Source organism: Carettochelys insculpta, chromosome 2 (assembly GCF_033958435.1).
Source record: "Carettochelys insculpta isolate YL-2023 chromosome 2, ASM3395843v1, whole genome shotgun sequence".
NCBI classification, from domain to species: domain Eukaryota; kingdom Metazoa; phylum Chordata; order Testudines; family Carettochelyidae; genus Carettochelys; species Carettochelys insculpta.
Window position 1 is genome coordinate 96,419,077 of NC_134138.1, and position 25,973 is coordinate 96,445,049.

General features: G+C 40.0%; 1 protein-coding gene across 2 annotated transcripts in view; it reads left to right on the forward strand.

Moving 5' to 3' along the window:
• MTCL1 (microtubule crosslinking factor 1) overlaps positions 1-25,648 on the forward strand; it is a 181,789-nt gene extending 156,141 nt beyond the window's left edge. The window contains exons 10-15 of one of the 2 annotated variants that reach the window (XM_074987437.1): positions 4,484-4,651; positions 6,552-6,806; positions 12,667-12,972; positions 15,743-15,774; positions 16,960-18,520; positions 20,430-20,505. In XM_074987437.1, the coding sequence (XP_074843538.1) occupies positions 4,484-4,651; positions 6,552-6,806; positions 12,667-12,972; positions 15,743-15,774; positions 16,960-18,520; positions 20,430-20,441 (2,334 nt within the window). In that variant the 3' untranslated portion in view covers positions 20,442-20,505. Of the gene's footprint in view, positions 1-4,483; positions 4,652-6,551; positions 6,807-12,666; positions 12,973-15,742; positions 15,775-16,959; positions 18,521-20,429; positions 20,506-24,404 lie in introns of those variants that run through there. The other variant, XM_074987436.1, reaches the window with a different exon arrangement.
• Positions 25,649-25,973: the final 325 nt, after the last annotated feature.

Genomic DNA, 25,973 nt, shown 5'->3' on the forward strand with positions numbered 1-25,973 from the left:
CTCTTAGGTTGTGTGGGGGCGGGGAACAAGAAGCTCCATTGCGTGCCATCTTGTCATGGCTCCTTCCCCACTCTAGCAAGATAAATGCAGAAGTGGGGGCCAGCAAAGTACCTCCAAAAGCTTCTTTACCAGGTTTTGGTATAAACTTCCCTCCAAAAATCCTAAAAACCTTAGATTTTGGGGACAAAATTCTCTGCCACCACCCAAGTAATAATAAGGAAACCAGGGAGAGACTACTTGGGAAATCTCAGCCTCAAAAGTAAAAACCAGCACACAAACATTAACCAATACCAAGTTAATAAAAAGAAAAAGAGAGAACTTTTGTTATTACTACAATATTCGTCTTGCAAGCCTCATGACTAGATGGAAGAGTCACAAAGTAAAACATATGGGGAGTCTCCACCATAGGCCTAGAACTTAGTTATAAGGAGAGTAAAAGAACATTTCTAAAAAGTGCACGGACATCAGATCCCACTTCCCAAACCATAAAACAATAAAGCCTAATGGATCTATCTAAACTTTACCCTACTTACAGAAGATTGGAGGGCCTGTTCTTGGAGGGAGATATTCTGTGTCTCTCTCCCTCATGGCTGGAAAGAAGGAAAGGGGCCAGAGAACAGAAGAGGGAGGGGCCAAAATTCAATTCTTACCTACATTCCTGTAGGCCAACCCCACCTGGCTAAGGAGGTTAACCCTTTTACTCCCAGGCTGCTTGCTAACCCTCATGATCATGACACATCTGCACTGCTGTAACACAGCACCTCCTCCCAGCTCCCATCGGCTGAGAACTGGCCAATGGGTGTGCAGAGCCAGTGCTCAGTGTGAGGGCAGTATGCAGATCCCAGGGCCCCCATCCCCTGCTTAGGATCTGGACCTGCTGGCCACTTATAGGGTGCAATGTGATGCCCCAAGACAGGTAGCATGCCTCAGCTTTGGAGTACTGCTGACCCTTTGCTACTGGATGTTCCAGTCAAAACCAGACACCAGGTCAGTCTAATGTGGGATGGGTGCACCACATCTGGGCTCTGTGGAGGAACACTATGACTGGCTTGGAGGTGGGGTTGCTGTCTGACCTGCTAACTAGGCTCTGGGGTGGGAGGCGGGGAGATGAAGAGGAGGCAAAGGAAAAGGAACGGGTTGTCATAGGAGTTCCTTTAACTTCCTACTCTTCGGAAAATTTTTTGTTTGTGTCTCTATTGTTACAGACATGCTTGCTGAGAGGTATTTTCAAATAAATTACCAAAATAATTGAAACTGGTGTGATTATGTAGTATTATTTTTACAAAGAAAATTTTCATAACTTTGCATAATTTTAGAATATTATGTGCAGAATTTTTAATTTTAGCACATCATTTTTAATTTTTTTGATGCAGAACACTTTCATGAGTAATCTGCCTCAGAATAATGTAGAGTATTATTTTTCTAAGAATACTTAGTATGCTTGATAAGTGTTTCTAATTTGGTTTTCCATCCAAAATTCTGTATTTTAAACTGCTCTGGACAAAATACCAGAAATAACAGTAAATCTGTATTGATGGGAAGGGAGTGTGTGTGGAATGGCTGATGTAATGGGACTTTTAGTTCTCTAATTTCTGATTTTTGCAAGCCCAAACTACAGAACCATAGACATGAAATCAGCAACATCTGGTGTAACTCGGTTACAACGTATTGTCTATGCTTCAAGGGATCACCAGGAAGATTTTAGCCAGTCCCTCCAGAGATTTACATAGTATTGCATTTCTGGTTTTATGAACTACTTTTGCATTTGTCATTTAATTTTAGGTCAGTAATTGCAAGTGATTATGGAAAAATATATTTAAATTGAATGTTGTGGGTCCCAACCAAACATCTGGATCTGAACAGCCTTGAACTTCAGGGACTGTTTAAAATCTAAACACAAATCTAGAATTTTCAGATACAATAGCTACGTCTACACGTGAAGCCTACATCGAAGTAGGCTATTTCGATGAATAACGTCTACACGTCTTCCAGGACTGGCAACGTCGATGTTCAACATCGACGTTGCGCAGCACCACATCGAAATAGGCGCTGTGAGGGAACGTCTACACGCCAAAGTAGCACACATCGAAATAAGGGTGCCAGGAACAGCTGCAGACAGGGTCACAGGGCAGACTCAACAGCAAGCCGCGCCCTCAAAGGGCCCCTCCCAGACACAGTTGCACTAAACAACACAAGATCCACAGAGCCGACAACTGGTTGCAGACCCTGTACATGCAGCATGGATCCCCAGCTGCAGCAGCAGGAGCCAGAAGCCCCAGGCTAAGGGCTGCTGCACACGGTGACCATAGAGCCCCGCAGGGGCTGGAGAGAGAGCGTCTCTCAACCCCTCAGCTGATGGCCGCCATGGAGGACCCCGCAATTTCGATGTTGCGGGACGCGCAACGACTACACGTTCCCTACTTCGACGTTGAACGTCGAAGTAGGGCGCTATTGCCATCCCCTCATGGGGTTAGCGACTTCGACGTCTCACCGCCTAACGTCGATGTTAACATCGAAATAGCACCCAACACGTGTAGCCGTGACGGGCGCTATTTCGAAGTTAGTGCCGCTACTTCGAAGTAGCGTGCACGTGTAGACACGGCTAATCACAGCTAGACTTTGGGAGTGTTGCAAATGCAGAATTGAATTTTGCAGTGTGAATCCTTTTTGTATCTTGTTTAAATCGCAGCAAGCATTAATTGCCCCATTTGAAAATTACTCCTATATTTGGACTTCATCAGGTACCAGATGAAAATAGGTAGAAGCCAAAAAGCGATAAAATTAGTGAGAAAACAGGAGTTTGTCAAGTGTCTGTGCATCACATCAGCTAATTTAAGTTTTCCCAAGCTAGCAGTGCTAATTTACACATTAATAAAAGCCAGCTGAATAATTTGTAATGAATATAGTCAATGAGTTTTCCTAATTTTTCTGCTCATAAATGATCTGCTAACAAATTTTAATTTTCTTAAAGGTCATTGTTGTTCAAAATAATTTGTCAGATAGATTCTATGCATTTAGCTAGTTCTGTATCTCATGTGTGAAATGTTTATTTTAAAAATTTGATTGGAGATTTGTTTCATCACATAAATTACATTATACATTTCTGTTCCTTAATAGGATGAGTGCAAATATTAGAAACAGATTTCAGAGAATTATATTTGAGTGACTAACTGAAGATGAACTTTTCACAAATATTCTACAAGATTTTGCTTAAAATTCACTGCATTTGCTGGTTACTAGAATATTTGCAGAAAGCAAACTGCGAAAGGGTCATGAATGTTAACAGAAAGAATTTATATAAAGACTGAATGAATATGCAGAGAATTATTTTTCAATATTTGCCTGTCTCTCAGGTTAACCCTGAACTTAACTTTTACTTTGATTGCCTAACACTGTATCTGTCATAGAACACTTTAAATGCAGCAAAAATATCCCCACCGTTTCGGATAGGAATTTGCTCTGTCATCGTGGCTGTGTCTACACTTGGCCAAAACTCACACTGCAAAATTCCGTTCTGTATTTTGCAATACCCCAAAGTCTAGCTGTGATTGTATCTGAAAACTCCAGATCTGTGTTTAGATTTTAAACAGTCCCTGAATTCAAGCACCTCATTATCATGCTGCCGGCTGCGGCGCTTTGGAAGTGCTGTGTTTTGATCACGTGCAGCTCGTCTGCATGGGGCCCTTTTCGAAAGGACCCCGCAAACATCAAAATCCCCTTATTCGTATCAGCACCTCATTAGTATTCTCTGATTTGGCCACGAGCATGGCCCTTTTGAAGTTTTGGCCAAGTGTAGACACAGCCTATGTGTGGAAGAGGGAAGAACAGACAAAGTATACTTGCTTCCAATAACAAACTGTACCCTTACTCAGTGCTATCCTATGCAGAAGTGCACAGGGTTGAGCATAATAAGAAGTTGCTCTAGTTCCCAACAACGCTGCTCTGCTCCAAATGGAGACTGTCAATCATAGTCTGTAAAGCCAGAGGAACAGAAATAGATCCTTTAATCATTGTGCATCTGATGAAGCAGGTCTTTGCCCACGAAAGCTTATGCTCCAATATATCTGTTAGTCTATAAGGTGCCACAGGACTTCTCATTGTTTTTTTTTACCTTCTGTAATTTATTTATACTTGCATTTTGGTGCTCCGCATATGACTGTATAAGATTCATGTGTAAGATCAAAAAATGAATTCTTGGCTTTTAAAAATGTAAGAGAAAGAGAAGAGGCGCTGAGTGTCTCTTTCAAGAAACTGTATGCACCCTCAACTCCAACAAAAGACACTGATAACCTTGCAGGATGAGGTCTTTTGAATGCTGATACTGTATAGAGACTATGTTCAAACATTCCTGTTTTGTTTTTCACAAGATGCTTGTCATCTCTTATCCTCTGTGTCTCATCCTTTTTTCTATTACAATTAGAATGTGAGCATTTTCCTTGTTAAGATGAGGGAGGATTAATAATTTTGTTTCTCATTCCTGCAGGCAAGTGAAAACAGACGGCTCTTAAATGCTCTGAAAAACTTGTTGGATGACTTTCGTTCTGAGCTCCAGGATGATGAACGAGAGCGACATGCGCTCCAGCAGCAGTATGCCAGAGACAAGGCAGCTTGGGAGGTGGAATGGACTGAGTTGAAGTGTCATCTGGAGCAGGTACTCTATCCAAGATCTGTGCCAGCACATGTGCCTTTTTTTTAAAGGGTAGATTCCCAAGCTAGTCTGGAGCTAAGTGAAAGTTATGAATGAGAATTAATTGTAATCACTTACTGGAATAAAAAGTCAATGAGAGTATGGCAAGGGATGATATAGGTTTATTTTAGACCAAGTTCCTTCAGTCTGCCTTACTCCCTGGGTAGCCCCACTGAATTCAGCTACACCAGGGTGACTACTCATGGATGAGAATCAGGCTCTTTATTTTTATTGTAAGAGTATTGGTAATTGATTAGCAAAGGTGATGAAAACTGGGGGTGTGTGGATAGAAAAAGTTCCTTGACATATTAGAGTTCCATAATTGTTCCTCATTCACTCAGGTAAATATACCATGATGCCAGATTGATACATCAATAACTGCTGCAGTAGAAGCTTTTTGAAAAGAAAACAGTCCCTTAGTCATGTTAAACCATCAGGTCAATAGATTAAGGTTTGACTCGTCAAGTCAGAGCCACAGTGGGTGATGCTGTGTTGTGTCCAGTGGAAGGGGATGCTTTATCTGTCTATTGTACGCTATTATTAGAATAATATATATCACCTCGCGTGCCTGGTGCTACAGTGCTCTGCATTGCTGATCACAGGAGACGTTCTGTTTTCTGAGGTGATATAAAAATAAGCCAGCAGCAAGCCACTGTGATTCACATCTGAATCTGATGGACTAAAGTATTATAGTGTGTAGCATTGAAAGGGCAAAATTGAATGTTTAGGTCTTGTAAGAGAGATTTGTAGCTTTGCATCATCTGTAGAAAGATATATAGCTTTAAATCACCTGTAAAAAGATACAGTACAAATATTCACTACACCGGTGACCCATTTTAGAGGATTTACCATCAGAGCAAACTCAGTCTGACTCACACTTCTTTCCCAGTTTGTGTGCTAAAGCAGGGTTATGCAAACTGGAGGGTTTAAAGTACAGAGGGACTCCCAAGGGCACATCCTCAGATAGAGCCATACAAAGCAGCTCAAGTAGGCCTGAAAACTGGCCCATTGTGCTTACTTGGGCACAAGGACAAAGTCAGAATTTGGCCCCATATTATCCTTATTGCTGGTGAGATGCATAAGCCAGAAAGAGCCCAGCGTAAGTCTCAGATCCCAGGCTTGGTTTGAAGGAATGGCATTTTGGAAAATTATTTTTTTAATGATAAACTTAACAGAGTGGACCTGGAAACTCTAAATATTAAAAGCAAGGAGTCCCCATAGTGCTACTATTTTCATTACCTTTCCTGAGCAAAACTTCAAACAAGCAGCCCAATCAAATTTTTTTTGCAACGGTGGGGCTGGGAGCCAGCCAGGGCACAGAGCCCCAGTGGTAGCTCCAGCCATGGGGACCCAGCCAGGATCAGGGAAACACTGGCAGCCCTGAGGCTGGGAGCCGACTGGAACATGGCGCCCCGCTGGCAGCTTCACCTCAGGGACTCAGCTGGAGTCGGGGGAACCCCAGCAGCCCTGGAGCTGGGAGCCAGCTGGGGTGCAGGGAACCTTAAATTTATATTTAAATTAGAAATTATTATGTATGAGCAAATAACAATTTTACACATCACATTTTATGAACTATTTATAATATTAAAAAACAATAAAATTCATATTAAATATTAAATTCTCAACTAAAATTATCTTATATTCAAACAAGTCATTATAAATATTATAAAATATACCTAAAACATAATCTATAATAACACAAAATTATGACTTTCTGATAGAAGTACATTTTCTTTGGTGGCTCTGAAAGCGATCAGTTTTTGTTTGTGCAGCGCTCCGTAGGCTTTGAGTTTGACATGCGTGGTCTAGCACAAGCTTCACTTAGGAAATGAGACTAACTATCAGCTTCTCATTTTACTGGCAGCTGGAAGGGAAGAGTGAAAAAGCCCAGGGAGAAACTGTTCTGACCACTGATCCAAAGGAGGCTTTTAAGAGGGAGAGAGAAGAGCACAAGAAATTACTGGCCGAGAGTCACAGCTTAGTGATGGACCTGCAATGGCAACTCCAGCACAGTGAGAAGAACTGGAACAGGGAAAAGATGGAGCTTCTGGATAGACTGGACAGAGACCGGCAAGAATGGGAACGACAAAAGAGGGAATTGCTTAGGAGGGTAGAACAGGTAAGACGTCGTTGGCTGATTGTATGCTAAGTGATACCTGCTGTCCAAATTCCGATCGTGATTGAGAAACTTAATTAAGAAACTGCAGAAGACATAAGCTGGGTTCTTTGCCATATCAGCATTTCTCATAATGTTCAATGATAAAAACTGCAGGGACGAGGGGGCGTGAGAAAAACACAGTATCTAATGTGCATTGCCAGCACCTGAGAAATCAGTTCCGATTTAAAGATCGTTTCCTGCCATGTTCCATTTGCACCACATATGCACAATTACATTGATTGTCTCCATCTGAAACCTTTTGTGAACCTTTGTTACTTGCTGAAAATGTAAATCCAACAGCTAAGGTTAGTCTAGGGTTGCCAGCTGTCTGGTTTTCCCCTGAACTAGCCTTCAGGTTGTGCAGCTAGGGACTGTTTGGCAAGCCTTGATATCAGGCTGTTGTAATCGGTAGAGAAACAGGCAGTGAAGGAGGCGAGGTCTTGGGATAAAGAAAAGGAGAGGCGGGTAGGGCCTGGGAAAGAGGCAGAGCAGGTCTGGGGGAAACAGGCAGAGCAGTGGGTGAGGCCTTGGGGGTCCACTTACCTGTCATTAGAAAGCTGGTCACCCCACATTAGTTGAGCTCTGGCAGCCCACTCTCTGCCCAGAAAATCTGCCCATCTGTAAATTCACTATCAAAGATACAATGCTATGACAGTTTGGTCTCAATTTGAATTAATCTCTCTAGTAAAGAACTCACATCTAGATGATGCCATAGAGGCCAGGCAGGTAACAGCTAAGTAGCTACAGTAAGGCCAAATACCCACACACTGCTTCTGATACTGTTTCTGTTCCAAATTTGGCAATTGCTCCTCTTATCTATTTCATGCCTAAGTGCTCAGGAGACTGATTTGAACATTTGACATCAAATAGACATAATGGCATTATTATTTTTTGACTGGAAAAGACACACATACACACTTGTGCCTGCAAGTTGAATAGGAGTTAAAGCTCAAGTGTTAGGCTGACCATTGTTACTATCAAAATTATGCATCAGAGGAATAGAACCACAACTGAAATTCTGAGTTTGCATTTGAGTAGTTACTTTCTGACCTTGCTGCATTGAAAGCTGCATTGCATGAGATCTGAGTGTGCTCTTGGGTGTTGTACAAATTAGTTTTTCATGTTAAATTGATGAAGGTCTGATGTTCTTCAGGAGCAGCTTATGAAAAGGGTTCTCTTTTTGTATGACGTTACCACCTTAAGTGCTTCATCTGGGAGCTGAAGACGACCCACTAGGCAATACATATTGTGAATTAAAAATTACTCCTAATGTATTCCATGGTCTTTTAATACAGAATTCAGAGGAAAAATCTTACACTATTGACAATTCTTGGAATCATTACTACATATGGGAGAAGACAGGGTTCCCAAAAGGGGCACTCTGAGCAAGAAGGGAAGGGAGCAGGCATACACAGCTGTGCAGACAGAGGAAAAAGTTTGAAATTGATTCAACTGCTCTCGCATCATTTATAGTAACAATGCATTGCTTTATCATCCTGTAGCCTGTGTTCTTTGAAGGTGATTTGCAATGAATGTAGGCCATATTTACAGGATGTGAAATTCTATCCTGGGAAATTGTGACCCTTTACCACCTCCTCCAGTCTGTGCATCTCTTGTGGGTGAGTCTGTCACAGTCCAGAGTAGCTCTTTAACCCCTTCTTGCCCAGTGAAGGGTGGTATAGCCCAACAGTCAGCCAGGTGTAACACAATACTCAGACTGGAGATAAGGCATACATTATAAATAGATTAATTAACCATTGCAACAATTTATCAAGAGTAATGGTAGATGCTCCATCAATGGCAATTTTAAAATCTAGATGGGAAGTTTTTCTCAAAGATATGTTCTTAGGAATTGTAGTGGGAAAGGCCAATAGTTTGTGCAGTACAGGGGGTCAGACTGGAACTCTCCATAGCGGTGTCTTCTGGTCTTGAAAACTATGAATAAGTAGAACTCTCACTGTTTCAATGAGAGTATTGCTTAAGTAAAAATTAAGGACCTTAGGATCTGATCCAGAAAGATTTTTGATACTACAAGCACTGTATGAAGTTTCTTTATTCATCCTCTCAAAGTCACTCACTAGGCTCCAAAATTTTCTTTTTAATTCACATCTGCATCTAAAACGTGCTTGTCTTCAGAGTCCCTCACTGAATATTATTGGAGATGTCAAGCAATTAAAAAAATGAAACCTGATGAATTACGGTCTTAAAAATACCGTTTTTAGTGGCATATTTTTGGTTGTTTTCTACATTTATAAATATATTGATTTCAGTTACAGCACATAATACGAAGTGCCTGAAAGTGCGAATTGGAGTTTATATGGCACTCTTGTAGCCAGTGTAACAAGATATTTACATGCCAGATGAACGAATGATTCATGTATCCCTTCATGCTTTGACCCCGTGTTCAGAGCACGTGGTCATCCTGATGAAGGGTTCTGCTCAATAATGATTCAAAGTAGTCCAAATTGATGCAAGTTCATTTTCATCATCTGAGTCAGATGCCACCAACAGGTGGTTGACTTTCTTCTTTCTTTTTGATAGTTCTGGTTCTGTCATTTCCATGTCACAGTGCTGCTCTTCTAAAACTTTAGAAAGAGTGTTCTACAACTCCTTCCACTTGGACTTTGGAACATACTTCAGATTCTTAAACATTGGGTTGAGCGTTGGAGCTATCTTTTATAAATCTCACATTGGTACCTTCTTTGATTTTGTCAAATCTGCAGTGAAAGCTTTTTATAAAATGAACATGTGCTGGGTCATCATCTGAGACTTCCGTAACATGAAATAGGTGGCAGAATGTGGCCATGTAGAGCAGGAGACAAACGATTCTCCCCCAAGGAGTTCAGTCACAAATTGAATTAAAGCATTATTTCAATGTGTGTCATCAGCACAGAAGAATGTCCTCTGCAAAGGTAGTCAAAGCACGAAGGGGCATGTCAGTGTTTAGCATTTCTGGCACATAAATATCTTGAAATGACAGCTACAAAAGTGCCATATGAATGCATGTTCACAATTTCAAGTGACGTAAATAACCATTGTAAATAATTACCTTCAGTAAAGGTAAACAAACTTGTCTGAGCAATTGGCAGAACAAGAAGCAGGACTGAATGGGCTTATTGGCTCAAATGTTTTACGTTTCTTTTGTTTCGGATCACAGTTATGTAACAAAAACCATGTAAGTTGCATTTTTCAGTGTAAGTGATTACACTGCAGTACTTGTGTGAGGTGAATTGAAGTACTATTTATATTTTAGCATTTTATAGTGTAGATATTTGTAATAAAAATAATATAAAGTGAGCACTGCACACTGTATTCTATGTTGTAACTGAAATCAATATATTTGGAAAAAAAAGAAATATTCAGTATATTTGAAAACATAGAAGTCAAAACTATTAAAATGCATTCAATTAGTATTCTGTTATTTAACATTGTAATTAAAAGTGATTAATCATGATCAATTTTAAGCACAATTGATTATTGTAACTAATTGCATGAATTCACTGCAATTGGCAGCTCTAAATATCATCATCTCTGTTCCTAAGCAGTGAATTTCACCTACTGCTTATTACCTTTTGGACTTGCTGAAGAGCCTTCTTATCCAAACCTTTTCAGACAGCTTTAACAGCAATTATGAGTTACTAGTGATGTTCCTGGTGTCATTCATTGTTTTTAGAAATGCCATTTTTACTTGTATTGTCTAGTAAACTCTTTCATGCCCAGGACTGGGAGGTTTCTGGATATTCAAATATTCTGGGTAATCTAGTAATGCATAACAGTAAAGATAAACAAGATTAGACATTAAGAAACAAACAAAAATGTAGGCCGAGTACTTTGTTTGCCAACAACAGTAGTATTGTACATTGTAAACTCAAACTTTTTGTTGTATTTATGTGTATTTACTTTCATTACGCTGTGCTTACGGAACATGTAATTAAAATTTTCTTATGGTTAAAATGCTGGTTATTTGAGAATTCCAGGTGGTAGAATGCTGGAAATGAAAGAGTTTCCTGTAATTACAACTGCAATGAAAGTTACCTCTACTATTAACTTCAGAAAATATCTTTCTTGTGGCTCTATCCATTCTTCATGCATTTTTCATATGGGCAGAACTAGTCATTTTAATGTGCTCATGCAAATATATACTTTGAACATAGCTTGCTTGCCTAATGCCTTAACTAGCTCATTAACAAGTCTATTGTGTACTCAGCTTGTGGTTTTTAGCCATGCAGTAGTTTCACATAGTTTTGAAAATCTAGCTCTAATTATTTGTATAAAGGAATTTTCAACATTTAGACTGGAGATTGCTAAAAGGGGGCATCCTTTATATTATTGAGTCAAAAGACAATCATGATTATTTTGGTGGAATTCTGAAACACTCCTGGAGTATATATTTACATTGCTTTGGGATATGTTAGTCTGATAAATTTACATGCCAGGGTAACTGTGTGAAATTTAAGGGTCTGTGGTATGCAGGAAGTCAAATTGTATTTCTGCTCATCTCTTCTGGCCTTACACTCTATGAATGTATATTAGCTCAAGACTTTGCCCTGGTCTTTCACTAGAAACTTATGTCAGTGTAACGATGTCACTCAGGGGCATGGAAGATGCTGGTATAGACAGCAGTATGTTGAGGTGAATATTTCTCCTGTTTACATAGCTACTGCCTCTCAAAGAGATGGAGTACATATAACAATGGGAGCAGTGGTTCCATTGGTGTAAGTAGTGTCTTCACTGGTGCAGCTACAACTGCAGTGCAATAAGTGTTGACAAGCTCTTTTTTTTTTAAATTCACATTTCAAACAGTGATTTTTTTTAAAAAAAAAAAAAAAGCATTTAAAAACAGGGAGGCAAAATTTCAAAATCTTGGGAGTAGCTCCCTATTTGGAGATGAACATGCACTGTAGTGCCAGTGCTGTTGGAGTCAAATAGTGATACGCTGACATCCAGACTGAAGGTACATCTACTCTTCAAGCTAGAGATAATTTCCATCTCAAGCAGATGTAGCCTAAAACTAGTAGGGTAGTCACGGCAATGCGGGCAGCAGGAGAGGCTGGCTGTCTCAGATGTGTTCCTAGCACCTCCGCTGGGCTTGCAGTCAGGACAGCTAACCGCTTGTGCCTCCATGGCTACCCCACTCTGTTTAGCACACTAGCTCAATCAGAGCTAGTGCAGGTACGTCTACTTGAGCTGGGAGCTTCGTGTGCTTCTTGAAGTGTCCATGTACCCTAAAATACATTCCTCTGAGTGCCATATGTGGATTGGTTCCAAGGAAATTCCTGCATTTCTTGGCTCCATACCATCTTTGATTGCTGAAAACCTTTATTCTGTCTCTTGTTTTATTATGGTAATATAAAAAAATTACTTCCATTTTATTGTTTGATAAGTTTTGAATGAGCACAAATAATATAATTTTCACAGTTAACCAGTTAAAATCAGAAAGGTCTAAATGTATGGTTTGTGAAGAACTAACTGCAGTGCAGAATAAATATTGTTGCAAATGTGCATGGGTTTGGTGTTTTAATGTGGACTTCCTTTTTTTCTCTGGTTCCTTGAGTTCAAGTGTCCACATGTGGTATCACACTGAATTCTCCCTATTATAGAATCCCTCATTCTCTGCATTGTAAACTCATGGAATGGTAGAAACCTGTTCACTTCTCTTGTAAATTTCATAAATTGTCAAGTCAAATTAAACTTCCCAGATCTGGAGAGCCCACAACAGAGAGCTACAGTCTGAAAAGGTTAAGTTCTATGAAAAGACACAGGTGTAGAGCTACTGTAAATAGTTCATGATAACTTCAATTGCAATTTGCTCTTTTTTCAGCTTCAGAAAAAAGTGAGCACATGGAAAGGAGACAGCATGCTTTGTGACCAGAAGGAGAGTAACCTTCGTCCATTTTCAACCCAGGAGAACCTTCACGTGCCTCGGCCAGCAGGGGCAAGGTCCTATTCTGATTCAGATGCCCTACAGTTTGACGATCAGTCACTGTCAAAGCTGAAGGAAAGTGACAGGTGCACTGCCACAGAAAACCTCTTTCTTGATTCATTGTCTCTTGATTCTCCTGATGAATCTGATGAGCCTCAGCCACAGAGATTGGAGCGGGAGGAGTTCTTGACTTGCTTAGTTGAAGTATGTTTGTTTTTTTATTTTCTATCATGTTTTCAATGATATTGTAATCACTAGAGCTATCATGCTTTATTAGACACCTCTTGCAATAATTTGGTGGTGAGTTTAATTGAATTTGGCATTGCCCCTCAAGAGATAACTGGGCTGGTGTGGGACAGTGGATATAAATGGAGGTTAGTCAGGCCAGTCAACAGAAACAAGAAGGCTGTAGCAATTTCCTGCTCCTTGGGCAAGGAGAAGTAATTGGGGAGTTAGACTTGAAGAGTCACTGTTTGCTTTTGTTTATGCAAGGAGTGACAAGGATTTAAAACTTCTCTTTTTTTTAAACAGACAGGAACTCTCTTTTGGCAGGTGGTCTGGTCAAAAATGTCATTGTCAGAAACCACCTTAACGTGCCATTAAACATGAGTAAAACAGTACGTGCTATAGAGAAGTAATGTTGGTTGTTTAGAAAGGTATGAACAAGTCCTGAGTAACTGTTGGTCTTTAAAAGTTGCTTGTTCTGATATCTCAGCATAACATCCAGAGAGTCCAGCAGCTCATCAATAATGAAGCAAATGATCAGGATACAATTGGTGAAATCCAGGCCCAGTGAAGTTGGTAGCAAAACTCCAGCTGATTTCAGTGGACCCAGAATTTGACCCCAGGATAACACATCCATTTAGCCTTTGTGATTTCCATCAGAAACAATGGGGTCTAGTTATTGTAGGCTAACACAAACCTGCATGCAAAGCTACATATTTTGTTGGTGTTAGCTAGTAAATTATCAGGTGCAACAGCTGTACAGTTTAGTGTCTCGTTTGAAATTACAAATACATTGACACATCAAAGAATTAAAATCTTCCTTTTTAGTTACTTTGCATTTTAATTGATATTAAAAAATAAATATGTGCAGATCTTAGATGGCTGAATCATCAACAACAGCTTCTATATTCTTTGCAGTTTTCAAATTGCAGGTTCTATAATAGATGGCTTTGTGCATGCCTGAAACCTCAGATTTGTATACATAGTTCAGGCAGTTAGACATTTTAATACTGCTTTCAGCATGTGAATGCTCTTTGTGTGTACAACTCATAGCTAACAGGTGAACAGAAACATTCACATCCATGTATATAAAGGCTGTTTTTGCAATTTGGCCATTCTGGAAACATGCTTGTTCGGCAAGTAAAACCACCAGCCCCCTCGCATAGCTCATGAAGTTATTCGGCTTCCTCTTGTAAGCTTATGGAAAAACTGTGCCAAGACATTTGTTAAAAGTGTAAAGGTATTCAGGGTGTGATTTCATGCCACCAGTTTAATGGTAGCTTAACATACTGTGGGAGAATCAGGCTGGTTGAAAGGAACAAGAAGGCTAAATAATTTAGGAAACATAAGAATATTTTTCTGTAACTTTAAATGCTTGAGTGGGTGGGAGGGCGTGTACATGTCCACACACACAGTATTTAATTTTCCTTGATGGAAAAAATAACACTATAGAGCTATAGCTGTGGGGTGAGAGGGTGTTCCCTATTTATTTCCTCAGAGTGGGTCAGATCATATGTGTTCAGATTACAAGTAAAAATAATATTGTTTTCCTATTTACAGGGCTGTAACCTCAGCACTCAGGTCTGTGAGACAAGTGCTTCTGGATCCCACTTCCCATTTTCACTTAGTGCAGCCATTAAAAATGTTCTGAATGTGAAAATAGGCCCCCTGTGACTTTTATGCAGCCTCCTTATCGTAAATAATGTTTCAGCAAAACCTGTACAAACTCATTTTCTTCAGCAGGTTTCTGCAGTTGTAATTGATTGGAGCTTAATAAACAGCACAAAAATGGAATGCATATGACTCTTTCTCTTAGCTGTATTGGTTTTGCAGTACTAACAGAAAAAAAAATCAGTAAAAAGTTGGGGTCTGTGTCTCAATTCTTTGACCCCAGTGTAAACAAATGGAGAATTAGGCACCTAGACCTCAGATTCAGCTATGTGTTGTAAAGTGTTGTACAGGAATTAGGTTTGTTGAATCAAAAGGCACTGTTTTTGACTAGTTGCTTTGAGGAACGGTATTGCTTGGGAAAAGTCCTTGTTTTCAAGTTAAAGTTGTTAATACTAAAAGTTTTTTTTTATTATTGACCTTGTGAATTTTTGTTACCTAGCTTATATTTTATGTAATTTATTAGAAATCTAAATAGTTAAAACAATAGCTCTAGATCAACTGCATAAAGAAAATGAGTTTAAAAAAGCTGATTATGGGAATTATCCTTAGGGAATAACTACTAGAACAGTATCTTACCCTGTGAGTTATCTTTAGGTATTTCCCTAATGAAGTGAGTTTGAGTCTTCTCACATATTTAATATAACTAATTTAATGAGTTTCAGCTGGTGAATTTATATTGAAATCATATGTCAAAGAACTGCATTTTTGCCTCTTATCTCAGCACCACTAGATCTCTGATATAAAACAGATAAGCTCCAAAGAGGAAAGTCATTCGTATGGATGTGATCCAGAATTTCAGTTTTTAATTGTGGAGAAAGGTCATTTAAAGCTCAGTGCTCTTTGTGTCAACTATACAAATTCAAGAATATCCATGCATACCCCTTACGAATGACCTGTCCAGAAAAAAGCCAGTCATTTTGAAAAAGGATTTTCAAGAATTCATGTAATTACTGAGAGCCAAATGACAAAGTGCACCATAGTTCAAAATACTGCTACTATGTGCTTTGTAAAGGTTCAGGAATAACAGTTTTTGTTTTTGTTTTTGTTTTTGTTTTTGTTTTTGTTTTTGTTTTCCCAGGAAGAAGAAACTCACAAGGGAAATCTTCAAAGGTGAGTAAAGCTGCCAGGAAAAGCACCACACCTCCAGTTCATGAGATACTGTGCTTTGCCACAAGCCGTGACCAAGGGTAGTATATAGCTTTGCCACCTCAGAACCAGATCACTGAATTTACTCAAATATTAATATGTCTCAGGATGGTCCTCCTTTTTCTTGACTAAATAAATTGGGCCAAATTCAGCCTGGTGTACGTAGATTTACCTCTGAAGTTAGCAGAGCTGCCACTTATGCCAGCAGTGAGTCTGGCCCTAGTCTCGTTTAAAAGTTCACAACAGATTTTCTTTTAAACCACTGTAACATTGCCCTTTAAATCGCATCCCTTTTTTTTTAATCATGGGTCTCATCTAGTTTGAGTTTGCTCATTGGGCTTGCATAGACAATTATGATAATTTACATTTTAGAAAGTCCATTGTATTTAGAACAGTGGTTTTTAACCTTTTTTCATGTGTGGACAGCTAAAAATTTCAATGGAGGTGCAGAGCTCTTTGGAAATCCCATATATAGCCTGTAAATCCTCAGGGGCCCATGAGCCACAAGGTGAAAACCACTAATCTGGACATATTTCAGCACTTTACAACATTCCTTACCATCTAGTAATAAGAAGAATTAATTAAATGCTTTAAATTGCATAAATTAACACTGCATGGAAACCTAAGGATTCTTTGAAATTTCTCATAATTTTTCTAACTATCAGATTCACTTTTGTTAAGCTGCAGCCTGAACTGAACTCACCAAACTAGTTATATGTAACAGCCTCTATACCTGATCCAACACAGTGTCAGGAACCAGCTGTGAAATGTTTGTAACCTCCACTGACTCCTGAGTGCTTGCTGGTTTCACTGAAACTTGAGGGTGTTCAGCACCTCTCTTTGTACTTTTCGGCTACTTACAGCCTAAAAATGTGTGTTTGTAGTGTTGTAAAGATACCTTTTTTGATGGGTAATATATATACATATATATTAAACCTGTTATGAAGTTGTGTGTTTCAAACCTTTACCAGGCTGTAATCCTTTCAGAAATGTCTCCATTATGCAACAATTCAAAACGCAATAAAGGGAAATTTAAAATATAGATTTTTAGTGTGAGTTGATTATATGGGTTAATTTTCTCTGTTTAAAGCAGAAATATTTCTGTAAAGGGTTTCAGTGATTTAATTTGTTGGGATTTTTTTCCTTCAGGGCAGTGTCTGTTTCCTCCATGTCAGAATTCCAGCGTTTGATGGATATTTCTCCATTCCTTCCTGAAAAGACGGTGCCTTCATCTAGCAGCAAGGAGGATATAACACCTCCTCTGTCCCCTGATGATCTGAAATATATTGAAGAGTTCAACAAAAACTGGGATTACAGTAACCCCAGGATCCATAGTGGAGCTACAGAAAAGCCTGCAGAAGCCTGGACAGAAAGGACAGAGATTGGGAAAGTAAGAAGCGATTTGACTTCTGATCCATTCCAAGCATCATCATGGTACCTTACCACCAGTGTTACTATGACAACCAATACCATGACTAGCCCAGAGCACTGCCAGAAGCAGCCACTGAGGAGTCACATTGCAACAGAAAAAATGGGGGTCAAGATCTTTCACAGTCCGCCAGTTGTCCGGAGGCTGGATAACTCAGCAATAGCTGGTAATGGAGGGAAAAAACAGGTTGAGCCAGACTTTTTGTTTTCTGTGACTAACGCTAAAGGGAGTGTGGGTGAGACAAAAGGTACTTCTTCAGATGTGTTTGGGAGATGGTCTTGTGATCTCACCAGACACCGTAAAGATTTTTTGGAAAGCGGTCTTCATCCTATTGAGCACCCTATCTGCACTGCCGTGGGTTTTGCCTCGACCTTGCAGAGCCTGGAGCTGTCCAAGAACATGAGTGATGATATGAAGGAGGTAGCTTACTCTGTCAGAAATGCAATACGTTCAAACTCTAATTCGGCAGAGCCTCAGTTTAAGGATATTGCTTGTCAAACCAACGGTATAAGAACTACAGGGACCCAGACCACCCAGACGATCAGTGTTGGGTTGCAGACAGAGACCTTGCGCAGCATCACCAGCAGTCCACATAAGTGTCTGACGCCAAAGGGGGGCTCCACACCAGTCTCATCACCATCAAGAAGTTTGAGGAGCAGGCAGGTAGCCCCTGCCATTGAAAAAGTCCAGGCCAAGTTTGAACGCACATGCTGTTCTCCCAAATATGGTTCTCCGAAATTACAAAGGAAAATCCTTCCAAAAACAGATCAGCCAAATAATCGGACTTTACCAAGTACGCCTCAGAAAGGATTCAGTGAGTCTGCTTGGGCTAGATCGACTACTACAAGGGAGAGTCCGGTTCATACCACCATCAACGATGGCCTCTCCAGTTTGTTTAATATTATTGACCATACCCCTGTTGTTCAAGAGACCTTCCAAAAATGTGCGAGGTCTAGCAGCCGATCTCGATCGGCTGAACCCAGATCAGAACTGGGGCCCATGCAGGAAATGTGTACAAGCAGTCGTGGCCGCTCACCCAGCCCCCTCCGTTTGGGTGCAGAGATGGAAAAGGATGACGGGTCTGAGGCGACAAGTATCAGACAGGACTTATCTGCTCCTCCGGGGTATACGCTTGCAGAAAATGCTGCTAGGATCTTGAATAAGAAACTTTTGGAGCATGCCTTAAAGGAAGAAAAAAGGGTAGCTTCACGCAGCCCACCGAGTCTTACCCATGACAGCAACACAGCAGAAATACTGAAAGTAGAACCAGGGTCCATTGAGGTAATGAGTTTTCTTTCCCTTCCATAATTAATTATTCTTTTCTTTCAGGAAGTATCTTAGCACTTCTTTTAGTAGTAATTGTTATTCTAATTTATTATTATTTTATTTGTTTTGTTGTATCTCCTGTAAGCCTCAGTTGTGGACATGGTGTGCTGGGTGCAATACAGATATATAAAATATGGGGCCCTCCACCAAAATCTTTACTGAATAGATTGTGTTTTAAAATGTTACTTACGTAAAAGTATGCTTTAAAGAATAAAGCTGGCATATGCTAGTGGTCCTCCACACAATACCAGGAGCAAGAGTTTCCTATCACATTGGAAAGTACAGATGTGCTACAAGTGGCAGGTTTTGAGGGAATGCTAATATTATCTTGGACGAAAGGGCAATAAAAATTCTGCTTAGGAATAGGTCATAGGTTTTAACAAGTCAGCTGAAGAGAATCGTACATATATTTTATTTCTGTTCCTTTTTCTCCCACAAGAGGGACTATACTGTAACTTTTGTGGTTATCTCTGAATGGGCTTGGCCCTTTTGTGTAGATTATGTGTGTATATGTAAGTCGTTAAATGACATGAAGCTTGGAAATTTATTACTTCAGCCTTGCAAAATTACTGTAAAAATTGACTATTCAAAGCAGAAACCTACCATGACAATGAAAAAATGCCTATTGATGTTTTACTCATCTATCTGAAAAATGTACTATTCATAACGTACCCCAACAGGTCTGCATCAGATTTCCAGCAGCATCCAATGGGGTTGTGCAGCTCAAATCAGTGTGGTGCACAAAGAGAAACTAAAGCACAGTTATTAACTGATATCTGACATCCTTGCCAGCTTGTGTTCTAACCTGGGTACAGCACCATCATGTAGGTCAGGGATCATCTCCTGATGATGGATAAAGGCCACTGGTCAAGATTCTTTACCTTACTCTGGCCCTGTTATGTCACTCCAATAGCCAGATCCTCTGTATTTCCAGCTGCTGGAATGCCTGCTTGGGATCACAAGCAACTGGGTGCAACTTAGAGATGCTCAGTGTCTGGTCAAAGTGGTGGTGCTGAACTGCCCCAGCCAGCCCCTGGATTAGAGAGTTGCAAAAGTGGCATGATGTTCAGGTGGACTGGAGGATCTGTTCCCAGCTCTTCATGCTGCCAGTACTAGATTTCTATTTAATGGTGGTGTTGACATGCCTGTGGTGCCCAGTGAGTCCAACCGTTAGATGGCCTCATTCCGTTCTGTTAGAGAGTACCAACAAGTCAGTAATAGGGTTTCTTTCTTGGGTTGCCTTAGACGTCCATGCCATCATCCTTCATGTTCAATGTGTTTGTGAAACCGTTAGCAAAATTAGTGGGGAGATACTAGCTGAAGTATTTTCAATTTGCAGATGACATCTAGCTCTGTACTTTCATCTTGTCCAGCCCAAGGTATGCTGGTGAGGTTGAGTGTTTTCCTTTGTGTCTGTGTGAGACTGAGGTAGGCATGCAAACTAGCTGGCCAGAAATCACCAGTGCAAATAAAATGAAATGATGATGTTGGGTTCGGGGATTCAACAAAATAATTCAACTGAAATTTTGTTGTCTTCCTACCCCTACTTAGTTTGTCTGTTTGTCCACCTTTGTCAACAAAATTCTCACATTGGAGCCTGGTTAGATCAATAAATAGCAGCAGTGCAAGAATAGCTTTTCTCCACCTTGCTGTGGCCAGGGCTTGTGGTTGTTCCTCCTGGACTTGGACTTTGCGTCCATGATTATCGCCTTTAGCTAAGACTGCTGGAATGTGCTGTGCAAGAGCCACATCCATTTTGTGGTGGTAACTGGTGCAGGATAGTGGCTCCATTATTAGGTGGAGTTTCTCACTGTAAGCATGTGGCACCAGGGTTCTGGATCTATACTTTTTCCTTGGTTTCTAGGTGGAGTGTTGACTTGTTAGGATCCTAATGGTCTGGGTCTGATGTGTCTGAGGAAGTGTCTCCCTGTCTCCTGTTGCATCAGATTGGGGTAGGTGCTCAAGCTAGAGGATCCTTTGATATATAAGAGAGGGAGCAGCTAGTAGGATCCTCACCAACAGGGCCCCTCTACTTTGCATTCACTCACTCCACTCCACAGCCCCAAATAGCACCAATTTGTGGACCTTCAGGACATGTCATGGTGGCATTTAGAGAGGGCTGGGGAAAGTGCTGGGAATTTGAATGGTGGGAGATTTTGTCCTGCAGTTTTTCTTCCTGTGACTGGTCGTTTTAAGTGGGTAAAATTTACTCAGGCATATCCATCAAGAAACATCGTCTTTCCACCTCTGTTTGTAATAGTGGGGTAATTGCTGAACATACTCAGCTGGAATCACTCAGGAATTGGGAGGAGGGAAGATGGTGGCCAAATAAAATGCTTTTTCCTCATCTAAGCCTCCCTTTCACTGTCATTGTTAAATGGACTAAGAAGCAAGGGTGATGTAAATATCTAAAAGCCTCATGTGGCTTCAGAGTAACCAAAAACATCATTGGGTTTTTCTTTGCTACAAATTTACAGGTGTTCTTGCACTTGAAATCAAACAAAGGAAAAGTCAGCCCTATAGTATTCCTCCTTCATGGTCACATTCCCTGACCTAGATATGAATTGGCAAAGGGTAGCACACATCTTTCTCCCCTTAGCTTGGGTTCTTTGATGCTATGTCCATTTCTTAGAGAGTGCTAAGTTGGTTGGTTTGTTCTCTCAGTCTGATTGGCAGTGTCTTGTCACACGTCTACAGTATTAACCCTCCAATGAAATCTGGTAACATGATATGAGCAGATGGTGGCATCTGATGAGCTCTTCCTTGCTAAGTATAAATCTCCTTTTAAAAAAACAATCTGTCCAACCTACTGGCTTTCTTTTTTTTTCCTTTTTCTCTTTTTCTTTTTTCTATCCTGTCCAGAACCAAACTGTCTTACTAACTGCCCCCTGGGGACCCTAACCCTGCCTGCCTAACTGCTGTAAGTTCTTTTTACCTTGTTTCCACAGCTACCCGAAAGCTTTACTTTTGAAACTTTGAGTTAATGGAGATATGTAAGTAGCAATAAAACCAACAATACTTCAGATGAACAAGAATGTCCAATAGCAGATTATTCCTATGCAGTTTTGTCCTGGAAATGTTGCTTTCTACTTAGAAAAAAATATACTTTAAAGACTGGCCTACTCAGTCTTCAGTATGCTGGGCATGAGCTTTGATAGCTCATATTAGCCTCCTGGAGATTTAAAGGGATACTGTCAAGTCAAATTCAGCCCCAAATTTAATTTCTATGAAAATGAGCTTTTACGAAGGCTAGAGCTGATATAAATGTATTCATGATCCTGATCCCAATTTCCAGTGAAAACAAGTATCCAACAAATACAACCCTGCAGTGTTTTCAACAATCTAAAAGTGAAACTGACTAGAAACAAAAAATGAGAATTGTCTAGCCCATTTTCATGATCAAGCTTAGAAAAATGAACAAGCAATCAATTTGTCGGAATAAATATCCAAAAGGAATTTTCATTTTTATAACATTGCAATTGTAATCATCTATGGTAGTTTCATGAAATTTTGTTTTTAATTATAATATTTTGGCAGTGTCCTCTTAATTCTGTAGCTTCCTTCATGCATTCTGAGAGGATCGACCCATAAGTGGGATTAATGTGCATGTCATCATGACTCCCAAAAGAGATTTATTTGGCAGCCAGCACATTAAAAGGCTGTGCTTCCAGGTGTGCCCTGAAGCATCAGGATTCAGTTGTTCAGCTGTCACTGAAAAGAATGAGGTGGATTTAAACCTGGCCTGTCTGTCAAAGCTGACCGCCTCTGTGGCTCTAGTACAGAGATACACCTGAATGTGGCAACAGCCAAAATTGTTTACTAGTGCTCTAATACTGATTTCCTCTCAGATAAAGGAAACTAGGTTAGGATAGCTAAAAGCAAACAAAGCTAGAAAAATATAATTAAAAGTTGCCATTTCAATAGAGACCAAGTCAGAACCCCAGAAAAGCACAGCCTCAGCTCATCCTGTTGTACCTCCTGTAGCCACCGGGACTTCCATGAGCAAGTCTCAGCACAGTACCTGTGCAACATACTGGGCATTCCCATAGGCACAACAAGTTAAGGTGAAGTAAGGATGCAGAGGCACAACCCTTAGTAGTAGTATTGATTTATATTTCAATCTTAATGTTGTTTTCACACATATAGTTGTGTTTAACCAGGACTTAAGTCATTTACAGTATTGTTCTGCTCTCCAGAAATGCAGAGAACATCTCGGTAGAACATTACTGTATTGCTACCTGTCGCCCTTTCAGCTGCCTGCTGTGTCACAGCTAGGGATTGGCCCTACTCAGAGTTTTGCTGAGCTCTGGTGATAGTTTCCTCCACAACCTGCATACATGTGTGCCACACAAAGGTGGTTTGATGTCCTCTGACTCTCTAGTCCTGTGATGTTCATCTTCCTTCCCATTGTAGTGTCTGAGATACTTCTGTAACAGGTCATCTTGCTCAATCACTGCATAGCATATCATGTTACCTAATTCAATATTTCTTAGTCACTTTCCTCTCTTTCCATACATAGCATGGCATATTAAAATTTTGCTTATTAATGTATTGCTTTACTGTCCTATTTATTTATTTATTTGTTTGTTTTTGCTGATCATTCCTTAGCTCTTCTCTTGCATCATGTGGTTTATAAGCTCTGCTTTTGTATTTTGCCAGTTTATGTTTGGATTTTATTATTGTAACGTGCACATAACTCTTTCACCTGGTACAGCAATCTCCCCGCAATGTATACATTTGTACATGCTGACAAACTCAAATGATTTGCGTTGATAGTTTTCTAAGCTATTCAGTAAGCCTCATATTCAAAACTTTTGCTTTAATAGCACAAGGCAGCCATGCTTTGTGTAATGCATCTACTTGATATAATGTGGTCTGTGGGAGAGGTCTAAAAATATTGTAAGTAATTATCAACTTTTAAATATAGATAGGGTGCTGATGTGAAGTGAAATTATGTTGTACTAAAACAAATTTTCAGTCTGGCAGATTTTCATCCTTTTTTCCATATCCATCTTGAACCTACAGCACCACTGAATTTCTGTAATTCAGGCTCATTTGGTTGGCAGAAAGAAGTGGTATGTTGTAAATACAGTAGGGTCGCAACATTCATGAGGGTTCCCTATTGAGAACCCTCGTGAATGTTGAATTTCGCAAATAGGGCGAATAGCCCAGACCCCCAGGGGAATGGTGGCAGCTGCTGGCACTCCCCACCCAGAGCTCCAGGGAAGCAGCAGCAGGCACTCCTGGCCCCAGCGCCTCAGGGAAGTGAGGCCGCTCGCAAATAACTGAATTTGCAAATGTGGCACTTGCAAATGCCACAACCTTGCTGTATTCAATTCAAATTGTTAGGCAGGCCTCCTCTTTTTAGTGTAGTTAGAAGCAGTAACTCGTCCAATGCTCGTACTCTCCAGCTAAGTAAGTCTTTCTTGCATTTCTGTCTGACCTCTGATGCAGTGAGCGAAAGCCCTGTTTTTCGCTTCATTTGCAAACCCAATACCTGGCACTTTGCTCCCTGCTCAGCATTTTGAAGCAATGTGATGGATAATGAGGTTTATTGAATTATGTAAATCTATCAGATCTTCTTTGTAGTCCAAGGAATATTAGCAAACAGAAGTTTGTCAGCTGCTTCCATTCACCCAATCCTTTTCTTTCCTTCCCCATTCCGTCAGAGACAAAAATGTTTTAAATATTTTTGAACATGTATATAGGAAAATGTGCTGCTTGCTTTTGTTCCCTCACACAACAAGCTTAGTTGTAGTTGTTGGCTTTTTGGTTTTTGGCACATGTAAGTGGGCAGTATGTAAGACACTAATATTTTTTCCATCTGTTTGCTGCAAAGGAACTACCTTGTTCCGCACTAGCTCCGTCCCTAGAATCCTGCTTCTCCCGACCAGAGAGACCAGCAAATCGGCGCCCACCTTCACGATGGGCTTCACATTCACCTACTGCCTCACAGTCCCAGTCTACTGGAGATTTGACTTCCTCTGAGGAATACGGAAGCAAGGAACTGCCGATAGAGAACCCAAACCAGTGATGCAAGTCTGCATGATTATCATGGGAAAAATTCACTGTAATTTGCATTTTAGCGCCATTACCGGGGCCTGTATTTCTCAACAAAGTGAGATCTAGTTGTTGAGGAGAGAATGTTTTCAAGCTCAGCTGCTGAATGTCCAACCTGTGAAACAGCGGTGTTTCTAGAATGAAACAGTTAATGTGCCTGTAATAACTTAATTTTTTCATAGCTCAGAAAACTATTTTTGTCTCCACCTTTTCTACATACAGTATATTAACAAAAAAGGTAAAAAAAGATATAAATATAAAGAATAACATTTCAAATAAGATGTACATTAAGTTTTAAGGGAAACTGAATGCACTCTCTCTCCCCCAGTACTGACTGCCTTTTTGTTATATTTGCACTGTTATTTTTTTATTTTGTTTTTTAAGGGTTGTGTTGGTGTATGGGGTTTTTTTAGGGGGTTTGTTTTGTTTTCCCCATGTAAAACTAGGGTCTTTTTCAAGTTAATTTTATTCTATTTTATTGTCGGTGTCACCAATTTTAAAAGAGGAATGTTTTTAGGGATGCTTCATATTGTCAGAAACAGAAAATTTTAAGTAGTGAAAGCCATTAAGCTAGTTGACTAGTAATGAATTAAATAAGATGGAGGGGAATACAGGTAAACACAACACATTTAAAAGAGAAAAGAATGCCTTGGAAAGTCTTGGGAAGTTAGCTGTATAATACACGTACAATACTTGACTTGCATGCCTTTGAGTTCCTAGCACTTTAGTGCATGTACATAACTGCTGCTCTACTTGTACCATCACATAAATGTGAGTCAATCCGTTTCACTGTAATATTGTTGTGAAATTACCTGTACTGTACTTTTCTTGTCGGTATTCTTGCATTGACTATACAAAAATGTTTTTAAATTATTGCTAACAGTTCAGCTGGCTATGTACAGTGTTTACCAAGAACTTTGTTTGGGGAGAACATTGAGAACTCTGGGCATACTAAATCGTAACTGGTCTTGTTGAAGAGTCTGTTTGAGACCACTTGAAGTGGAAATAAAACCCTCAGTATTTACAAACTGCTAGAGTGCTTCAAAATGTTTGTTTATTATTTGGACTTCATGGATCTGTGTTCATTCTTCTGAGAACCTTTCCTTATCCATAACTATACAAAAAGAAACCTGCAAAAGTTTGTTTAAATAATCAACATATTGGTATACATACACACTATGGGCCTGATTCAATACCCAGTGCAAAGACCTCCCCCACAGACTTCAATGGGCATTGGATTAGGCTCTGCATGCACATATGATGAAACCAATTTAGAAGCTTTCTATTTTCTTTCTTGTGCGCTGCAATACATAATACCTTTTTTCCCCAACTCCTTTGATAAGTTATT